The following is an 11,489-nucleotide window of genomic DNA, read 5'->3' on the forward strand; positions in this document are numbered from 1 at the left end:
ACTCATCTTCCTTCACTTGCAGGAACAGCATATACTGATTGGCATATACTAACAATCATCAACTTTGAAATCCATGGTAGCAACAATTATTGCTCTTAAATGTTATTCCAATAGTAAAATTCCATGAAGTTATATAATTTATATATTAATATATGTGACGTAGACATCTTTGCTATTCAAGTCCCTGTTTCTGGAAGCTTAGGCTTTTCTTTGTGCCAATTATATTTAATTGAGGAGTTGATCATTCAAATTCGTCTCTTCCAAAGCATAGAATCTATGCTATATTCCAAGGAAATTACTCCTAATTAATCATTGTGTCTTCCAAGCTTTCGGTTAGAAAATTCCCAAGGAATGAGTAGGCTTCTCAACTTTGACCTTTCTTCTTCCCATAATCTTGTTAAACTACGCTTTTCCTATAATTTTATAATTATTTTTAATTATGGGATTTACTTGTTCATTCTTCATTCGGACACAGAAGCATAAAACACAATATAAAGTATATATATATATATTTTTTTAATAAAAAAATTGAAAGAATTTGATTATTAGTTATGCCTATGCACAAAAGACACATGCCCAAATGATTCCTGGGCGGCCTCAACGACTCTTCCCACCTTGAGGGTGGCCCGACAACGAGCAAAACGACGTCGTTGATGAAGACGATGAGATACTTCTAGAATCACCGGTGGTTCCAAAGAATAAGTCCGACAAATAATTCCCCAAATCATCAGGGGCATATCTGACAATTCCTGTGCTTGCAATCTCTCGGCTTACCACCACCCGATACTTTTCGTAGAATTCCCGATATACCGGCACCAACTTCTTTGCCACCGATATTTTAATCTCGTCTCTTAATTTCGCGTCTGGTACCACCCACGAACGCTGCTTCTTGTACGCCTCCTCGAAAGCAGAATTAAACCTTTTGAAACACTCTGCCACTTCGTGAATCGTCATCCCTATCCCTAAATTCTCCGGCAACGAAGAGAAAACCTTGTTCCACCTCATGCGCTCGTAATTTTGTGCGTACTGTTTCACCTTGGCCTCGTGTTTCTCGATCCAATTCTCGCCGATGAGGAATTTCAGGCTTGATTTGCGGACTTTGTTAACCACGTACTGGAGATTATTAGCGAGAAACAGATACGATAGAGATACGTCCTGGTAAAGCTCGGCCTTGCCGTCGAGTTTGCAGAGTAAAACGAGTATGAGCCAAGCCAGCCGTACGGAAATCGAGGAGGATGCCCCGTCTTCCGGCTCGGGGCTGCTGAAGTAAGATTCTGGCAACGGGGACGACACCGTTAACGGCCAATCGGCGACTATATCGGATAGGATACCGCTGTAATCAGCAAGGAAAGTGATGTAGTTCATTACGTAACGCGTGAGAGGATGGACCCCACCTCCAGGTACTTGCGTTTTGGAATTGTCTTTGGAAATAGCCAATTCGAAATCCGTTAGCATGGTACGTGCAGCCTCACCGAGCCGGATTAGGGAGTTAATGGCCAGTGACCGGACGGTGGAGGTTGATTCGTAGTTGAAAATGGACTCAATCTCCGGCCAGAGATCAGCTATTGCTTCGTATAGGTCGAGAGTGCGGAACATTTTCTCTGGAGTTTTCTTGCACTTGGCTACACTTTCTGGGAATCCAAATAGGGTCAAAGCACCTTCTCTTGTAATCTCGGTAAAGCACGACTCTTTTATCGTAGCAGAAGCAGAGAAGACATGATCACAGAGAATCCTCTCTCCATAAAACAGCGTCTTAACAGCCACCTTCACTGCATTTAACCAGCTCTTGATTTTCAACTCCAGTACCTCCCAATCCATCTTTTGAATCCGGGAGAAATTCAATCTCTCGATACCAAGATGATAGAGAGTTTCATCAACAATTGATTTTCGAACAATTTTATAAATCTTGAGACACTCTTTTCCATAACCAGAACCAATCATGCAATCTGCAATCGCCTTCAAATCCGCCATGGCAACCATAGAGACTCGCTCCACTTCAGACACAGAGTCACTTAATCGTGAAGCCTCATCCTCTGATTCATCTTCAAAATCTGAAACACTGGACCTTGAAGCTCTGGAAGAGTGACTGGACACTGATTCCGGGTCAAGATATTCTCTGTTAAACTTCAAGATCTGGTAGAACTCTTTCTCAAGTCGTTTCATAGCAATTTGCATGAGATTTTGAGCTCGGACGAGCATTTCAGAAGCAGAGTTCTCAGTGATGTAATATTGCATAGCAGACTGTAGTTGTTTGACAGAGGTAAGATATTGCATTGCTTCTTGGCGATCATGAGTGAAAAGAGAAGAGATGGTGGTGGAATCAGAGTCCCATTTGGAAATGATGATATGGGCATTGTCAATATTCTCATCTATCAATGTATCAGAGAAAGTATGGCGATGGGGTGGTGATCTCATTGGAGAAGATGAAGGAGATGGCTTGAAGAATACAGTCCTCATACCTTTCCTCGGCATATAGAGTAGTCAAAGATTAAAGCAAATTGAATGAATGAATGAATTTGAGAGAGCAATGGTAATAGTTTCTGTGGAGGAAGTGATGGGGTATTTATAGAGGAGAGAGGGCGAGGTTAAGTTAGAAAAGAGAGAGATAGTTTTGACTGTGTCTGAAGAGTCTACGCGGTTGTGTTGTTCGTTTCCTTGTGGCTTTTTCTTGTGGGTGAGTTTCCTTTGCTTTCTAAGGAACAAAAAAGGAAGAAAGCCTCAAAGGCATTGGCCATGAATTTGCCGTCAAAAGAAAGAGGCAAGAAAAAGCTAATGGGTCAAATAATTTTGGTTTATTATTATTCTTATATTATTTTTCTAATAAATTTTATTTTCCGTTTTCCCTTTGTTATTGCCTTTTCTTTCTTCATGATTCTGGATTTTTTATATAAAATTTTTTTGGAAAATATTAAAAAAAAAAGAAGCATTAATGGTGAGAAGAAAGTTTATAATTAGGGCTGTTAATGAGGAAATTCAACACGTTTGATTTTATTGATTGGATTTTTTTTGGTACCCTGACTTAGTTGTCTAGCTCATTTATAGTTGTCTAGCTCATTTATAGCTGATTGAAAATGGAATATCTAACTGATTCAATTGAAAAATATAAGAATTTATGGTTGATCCAAGTTACTCTTAAAAACTTGAAATAATCAAACTTATTAAAATCTACCAAAGTTGATTGATTCAGTCACAATTATAATCTAAGGTCAACCGAATTTTATTTTTTTTTTAACAAAACAAAGTTTTGTTTATGTCTCAAAATTAATTAATGACACATGATGACTTTTTTATAAAAAAAATATAAAATAATAATTTTTTTTTTATGTCTTCAACGTAATGGTAATATTCATTTCTCTAAAAGGTTATAATTTTAGACTACTGTAATAAAGTTTATTATTGATGTTTCTGAGTCGTCAATTTTTTATGATGATTCTATATTTAGAGTAAATTAGGCAATTAATTATTAAAATGATATAATTTTTATATATAAGTTCATATACTATAATTAATTCATAAAAGATTATAATGTTTATTAAATAGTACCTAAGTCAGAATTTTTATCTTTTAAGTAATATCGATATTTATGGTAGAAAATATGAATTTTCATGAACATTATAGTCCACACTTTACTTAAGACCACTTCTAACTTTTTTTCAATAATAAATTTAATGTGCTTAAAAATGACTCTTTCCACTTTACTCTTTATATAATGACAATGGTAACTTATGATTAATTAAATAATTATAAGGTGTTAATGAATAGCTCCGGCTCATGACATGCACGTAATGAAGCCAATTAATTGGACGGGTTGGCTGATGTTTTGTGTTTGGAAGCATATAATTAACCGAGTCAATTTAACTGCGAGCCGTGACGGAGGAAAGCTGAAAATAGGAAAGCCAACGCATGGAAATTCTCTCACCCAAACACGACTCATTCCTGATACCAGTTGTTTGAACTTTGAACCAATGATCTCATTAGTTCTTCCCAGTTATATTATTTATGGCCTATGGTTTTCCCTGCAAAACCACCAGTTTTACAATTACAATGCTAGTGTCTAGAAGCACATATATAACAAAACCATCAGTGTTCCAATTGAATTCTTTGCAATTAGAGCTGGCTAATAGATTGAATCAGACCAATTTCAATCATCCAAGTTTGATTTATTTTCGTTTACAAATTGTTTCTTCTTTTTTTAAAAAAAATTGAGTCAAATCGTTTTGAGCTGCCAATTAATCAATATAAAAAAAATGAATATTCAAATTAATTTACTGGTTATTAATTATTTACAAGTCAAAATGTTATTATTTAATTTTTAATCAAAATTTAGAGAAAAAAAAAGTTTAGGTAGTGTTGGGTATAAATAAATTCTATGAAATTTTATGGAATTTATTTGTAAATTTGTTTTAAATGAAAATTTATTTAAAATTTTTAATAATCAATTCCATGGACTTTTTTATAATTAAACCAAAATAGATAGAATTTACAAATAAATTCTAAACTTAAAATCATATATATTTTGAGTGACAAAATAATTCTCTTATTATATATAATTTTATCTTTAAATATTAATAATATAATAATATAAATTCTTAAATAAAAAAATATAAATCTCATACCTCTATCAATATAATATGCAAATCACACGATATGAAAGTGTATTATTTTCAAATTTAAATTGATAAGTATATTTAAATGAATCGAACCAAATTAAGTTGTACAAGCCATCCTTAATTTTGCAAATCATTTAAATTTTATGTGCATTAAAATGAATCACGGATCACATTGAAATTTTTAAAAAAATTTTAAGTAGAAATGGTTCATTTTAATTTATTGTTTATAATTTAGTAAATGCTTATATAATAAAATTTTTATCACAATATATAGTCATAGGTCCGGCGCTGGCTATGAGCATGAGGAGACTAATTAGACTAATTAAAAATTTAATCAGCAATTACGTCACTAATATATAGCATAATTGAGTGATTACTAAGGAAGGTTCTTATGCCCCTTTGAACTTGATAATTAAAAGCCACCATTGCGTTGATTAGGTCAGAATCAGATATAATAATATAAATATATTAGATTATCATATATATATATATATATATATATATATATATATATATATATATATATTGGGTAATCCTTTCTTATCAGTCTTTTCAAGGTAGTTAATTTTATTCCTTAAATAATTTTTATTTTAATTTTCTGATTAAAAAATGAGGTGGACCCTATTGTGATTATGAAAGGAATTTGAAAAAAGACAGTAAAATCTTAATCATAAGCTAATGACGTAAGAAAAGATGTCATTAGATAGTGATTTCTTAATCTATATGGATTAGTAGGATAAAGAAATCTTAATTATCATTAAAAAAAATTAGAGAATAATATGACTTAAGAAAAATTAATATATCATTTAATGATGGGCTCATATGCAGTGGCTAAAATTACTCATACCAATAATGAATTCAAGTAATAATTTATTTAATTAAAATTAATTATATAAAAAGAAAAATCTTATTTAAGATTTTGTTTATTTTGTGAAAAATATAAAAAATATTATTTTCATTTTATATCATTTGGAGCATTTAAAAAATAAATTAACAAAATATATTTTTTAAATTAAAAAAAATTAAGTAATTTTTTTTAAAAAGTCATTATTTTAAATTTGATAATTTTATTAAAACGTTAAAATATTTATATATATATGAAATAAATAAGTATTATTAATTTAATATTATAATTAAATAATAAGAAATATTTTTATAAATTTTTTTATTAAAAATTAATTTTTATAAAAAAATATTTTTTATATATAAAATATTTTTTGCAAGAAATTCTTATACAATGTAATCAACACTAATCAATAATATTAATATTACCACTTATTGATGATAAATTATTGAATAAAAATTTAACCCCAAGAACAATGAAAAATGTCATTAAGGCACTTTTTCTTTGACCTAACCGTTCACTGCAAACAAAGAGAATCTTTGTGGAGAATTGTATAAGCGTACTCTTTGATCTGATGGCGACAAACATCTTTCAGAAGCTGAAAGTCAGAATTCAGAATCTCACCAATATTTAAAATAAATAAATAAATAAATAACAATGGCCATTTCCAAGATGATGATCCAACAGCAGCAAATGGATTTGGAGTTTTGACTTTTTCATGATTGGCGAGCTTGGTCAAATCATTACCAGATCTTTACAAGAATATTAATAAATATATAATTTAATATATTTCTTTGCTCTTCTTCGCTTTAAGAATAATAAATTGAAATTAATGATAAGTATATGAATATTAATTATAGTTTTTCATTGGCAATTGATAACTGCTCAATTGTATAAATAAATATTATTTCATTCCCCCACGTGAGGTACGCGTCCACTCATTTGTAAATAATTTAATCTTTAAGATTTAAAAAATTTATAATTTAATTTATGTAATTAAAATTTTAATTAAATTATCATTAATTTTAATAAAAATCATAAAAATATTTTTAATGTTATTTTTAATTTTAAAAAAATTTAATCCTTAAAATTTTATTTTATTAATAATTTAGTCAATAAAATTTAGTTAAACATAAAAATTAGTCATTATAATTTTAAAATTAAATAATTTAGTCATTAATATTTTAATAAACTTATAAGTTAGCCATTACTGTTAGAATTATGATAAATTCCTCATTCAATTTAGCATAAATACTAAAATATTTTTAATTCTATTTTTATTCTGAAAATAATTTAGTCATTGAAATTTTATTTTAATAACAATTTGCATCTATATTTATTTATTCTTTTTTATAATATAATACAATATAATATATAAAAATATTATAAATTGATTAATATATATATGAATATATATAATTATTTATATATTATTAAAATAATAATAACATAAATAGAATTTATAAAATTATAAGTGCTTATTTATAACTAATTATAAAATTTAAGGATAATTTGTAAAATATATAGATAATTTTATAATTAATCAAAATTTTTAAGTACCTTAAAGTAATTACTCTATATTTGAATAATTTAAATTTAAAATTTTAATTTAATGGGATTTACATTTTGGAAATACAGAGACTAAATTATTAATACAAAACCTTAGAGACTAAATTATTATGAACATAAAACTTTAGAGACTAATTTGTTTTCATATTAAAAATAAAGACAATGACTTTTTAGTCATTTTTACTAAAATTACCGATAATTTAACAGAATTCTAACATTAAGGATTAAGTTGTATTTTTTGTCAAATCTAAATGACTAGATTTTTTAATTTTAAAAATATATGAACTAAATTGTAGTTTTGTGAAATTTCAATGATTAATTGCTTAGTTTAAAAAAATACAAGACTAAATTATTGATTTTGTCAAATTTCAAATACTAAATTATAATTTATCGTTGTTTTTAATATTTCATACCGATAATAAACAAGAAAAAAAAAAGATAATATATAACAAGATAACACTAAATTAAATTGGTTTAAGTTGTTTTCATGAAGATAATATCAAATTCAACATATAAACCTTTACCAACTATTATTTGTACTTTACTGATAAGAGAATTTCACATGTCAAAACATGTCGTATTTCAAAACTTGAAAAGCATAGTGAATTGTGCTATATATAAAAATTAATTCAAAATTAATATGTCAATTTTTTCTTCTTGTTGGTAGTTTCAAAACATAGCCTTTATCTCTATATGTTGAGAAGAGGTTACAGAAGAATCAGGTGCTAGTAATGTTGAGTTGTTGACACAAGTCATTATCTGAGCTAATTATTAAATATATCGAAAGTATTAAAAAATATTACTATATTTCTCATAAAAAAATGGAACCTTATTATAATATAAAAAACGAATCCCACATAATTATGAGAGATAATGTATGTGTAACGAGTATACCTAGTAATTTCTCTATTATCTGTGTATGAGAATGACATCGTTACCTCGCAAGGTGAAACCAAGAGGCAACTACCCTGCCCACATTACCAATTTTAATTAGATTCACAATTCATTTATACCTTATATATGAACGTACCCATAGATTGAAACAAACTTCTCATAATTTAATTAGTTTCTGAAAAATTAATTAACTTGATTTTGGAAGCATAATTTAAGAGAGTACTGATCAAATTATATTTTAATTTATTTTATAGTTTAGATTTATATAAGTGATTGAATTATTTTATAAATTAAAATATTAGTCAATTTAATATTACAATTCTACTCTTTATATTTATCATTTCATTCTTATTTACTCTCAACGTGAGACTTAGATTGTTAACATAAATGGCCTCTAATACCAAGTAAATAGAGAAAATAATCAAGAATTCAAAATTAGACAACTCTTATATTAGCACGCTTGTCTCTACAAAAAATTATATAATAAAACTGATGTATGTATAATAATCGTTAATTTTGGTGAACTCATGCTAAGGATTGTAAATATATGAACTCCTACTAATTCCATCATTTTTTTTCTCTCATAATTTGCTTTATTCCATTGTCTCATAAGGGAGACTTAGTTCACCATCTCACTTAAGTCAGAGGAAACTAATTGTTTATAGTTAATTAATAATTACTCTATTTGTCAATATTCATTTGACGTCTTCAAGAGTTCAAATTTATATTTGAGGGCTATAAAATAATTTTATGTTTTTAATATACTCCTATATATAATTATTAGACTAAAACTTGAATAAATATAAATTTATTTTATTTTATGTTAAAATATTTAATTAATAAATAAAATATTATAATTTAAAATCTGAATTTTTTTTTTATAATAAGATTGAAGAAGTGGATACTCGAATTTAACACCTGTTATGTGAATAATATGCTTTTAGTTATTGAACCAAGTCATACCAGATAAATTTTGAACTTTTTATTCAAGAAAACTAAATATATACCATGTCCAAAAGACACTTAGATCCTGTTCGGTAATATTGACTGTTTTAGTATTCTAATCGCTATTAACTATTCTAATAACCGTTAATTATTTTACTAGTTATTAGCTATTAGATATTAGTTTTAGTGGTTAATTATTTATATAACTGTTAAAGCAAAAGTGTTCAGTAAAAATAGTTATTAGATTAGCTGTTATTGTAAAAATAGTAATATAATCCTGTAGAACCTAGTAAAAAGGCTCCCTCAATCTTTAAAAATTATGAAGATTTCATGAATCATTCCATCAACCTCTAAATATTAATATAAATATTATGTTACTTAATAGTATAAATAAAAGAAGTAGTATTTTGATTTTAGTTAAAATACTAAATACTACCTTAAAGTTGTTGCCGAATAGAGTATTAATAAAGAAGGATTATAAGAATAATTTTATAGGTTTAACAAACTCATTATTAATTAAATGATTTTTTTTTTAATTTTTGTTTAGATTATGTTTTCTAGATGTTAATAATTAGTCCGTGATCAATATGATTGAAATTGATGAATAAGAACGATAGGTGCTTTAATTGCTTATATGCATATATAATTGCTGAATAAGGGTGATGTGATCCCATTCAAAGGTGAGCTTTTTGACTCAATATTGGATTAATTTAAATTTTGAAAATTTATCAAATAAAATTATTTTTTTAGAAAAAATTATTTTAACCAATATATAATTCACAAATTAATTTAATATATTTTGATTTTTTTTTATTTTTACTAATTTAATGTATAATTTAAATTAATTTATAGTGTAAAATGTTTTAATTATATAAATAATGAAATAATTTATATCCACGAATTTTAAAAGGATTAGTGTTTTATATGCCGTAAAAATATGAAAAAAAAGTATGGATCAGACAGGCCATCTTGGGGACCTTCTTGGAACACCACAAAATACGATTTCAACATACTTAATGAAATTTTATAAATATATCACTAAGAAAATGAGACATAAAGTCTAAGTTGATTAGAATTCTTTTAAAGAGTATTGAAAGAAACTATTAATTCAAAGTGAAAATAAAATAATACGTATCAATTAAAGTTGGAGGAAATAAAATTATTTCATTAATTAAAAATAAAATACAAAAGAGAAGTAAAAATTAACTTATTATATATTTATATTTTTACATAAATAAATCATTCACTTATGAAAAAAAGAATGTAATGTAAGAATTTAAAAGATTTAATAGTGAGATTGGCCAATAGGTGGGTTGCATACACACTTCACTTTTTAACTCTATTGTCTTTCAATAAGCTCATCAGATAACATCCAAATTTATATCTTCTATTAAAGGAATGATATGTACCTATGTCTTGTAGAGCATTTAAAAAAAAATTAATAATAAAAATACAAAAATAACTTCATTAATAGAGAGAAAACACCATAAACTCAAGATTTATCAATAAATACACATTTGAGTAGGGGCTGAGCCATCAAATTAAATTAGTAGGGTAAAAAAATTTATTTTACTTGATATAAAAGGAAAAAAATATTGTATATGTCACGACTCAATTTCGCGGCCGGACTGGCACTAGGATCTGGGCTTGCACAAAGCCCCCGAGGCCCGTAGTAAGTTTTATTTTTCCAAAATCCATTACCATAGCAAAAAACTGAGGCACATCTTGTAAATAAAATATTACATTTTTATTCGGGTCAACCCAACCCGATAACCATAAAAAAACTAAAGTTAGGGGAGTTAAGCTCAACTCTGATACCATCATTTGCAAACATTTTAAATATCATAAAAATTTTACATTTATTAAAACACCAAAACTTAAATGTACATAGTATCTAACAAGATTATTACTACTGCTAATACATGCGGAGTTCTAAATTATAATTTTGGAAAATAATAATACAAATAAATAACTGCTAATAAACCTGCGAGGAAGGAAACAGGTTATTCTAAAAAAGAACTCCTCTTCTAGCCTAAAAACATAGGGTGAACAGGAGTGAGTGTTCTACTCATTGAGTAAGATATTGATTTTAAGTATAATTTCTATAACTATCTAGCACTAATGCATCCCTAAGGATGAAATGCACATAGATCATCATATTCAGCTAAATTCAAACAACACTCACACAAAGAATAATTTGGAGCACTCACACACTCATATATCACATCAGATATATATACATATGGGAGTTGATCCCCTATACAGCTCTCTTAATCCAATGTCTGCTAGCAAGATCAACTCGAGCAGGACTTTCGCTTAATAATTCAAATGCCAGGGTCAGCGAGATCAACTTAAAGTCATATTCACCCTGACTTTCACAAAAAGGACCGGCCCCGAAGCGAGACTAGCTCAAGCCGATTTGTCTGTCTTATCCATATCTATTACACCACACCACACACACGCTGACACACGTATACAGCTCCAAATTACCCTAAGGTGATATCCACATTAATTTCATCAATTTAAAGTGCAACACAAGGCGTGTCTAATATTTAACTATATACATATATTTATATGTGATGCATAAGCATGCATTGAATATATAATAATATTGAAATTATAAATAA

General features: G+C 27.6%; 1 protein-coding gene across 1 annotated transcript; it reads right to left on the reverse strand.

Annotated features, from left to right (window-relative positions):
• Nucleotides 1-480: 480 nt before the first annotated feature.
• On the reverse strand, nt 481-2,836 carry LOC110649927 (exocyst complex component EXO70H1-like). The gene has a single exon (XM_021804673.2). It carries the CDS (start codon nt 2,470-2,472, stop codon nt 598-600), a length of 1,875 nt encoding a protein of 624 aa, XP_021660365.2. The 5' UTR covers nt 2,473-2,836; the 3' UTR covers nt 481-597.
• Between the last annotated feature and the right edge of the window lie 8,653 nt (nt 2,837-11,489).

Source organism: Hevea brasiliensis, chromosome 1, assembly GCF_030052815.1.
Source record: "Hevea brasiliensis isolate MT/VB/25A 57/8 chromosome 1, ASM3005281v1, whole genome shotgun sequence".
In the NCBI taxonomy this organism is placed as follows: domain Eukaryota; kingdom Viridiplantae; phylum Streptophyta; class Magnoliopsida; order Malpighiales; family Euphorbiaceae; genus Hevea; species Hevea brasiliensis.

Excerpts from the sequence above, each read along its gene's own strand:
- LOC110649927 (XM_021804673.2), bottom strand. The coding sequence starts at position 2,472 with ATGCCGAGGAAAGGTATGAGGACTGTATTCTTCAAGCCATCTCCTTCA.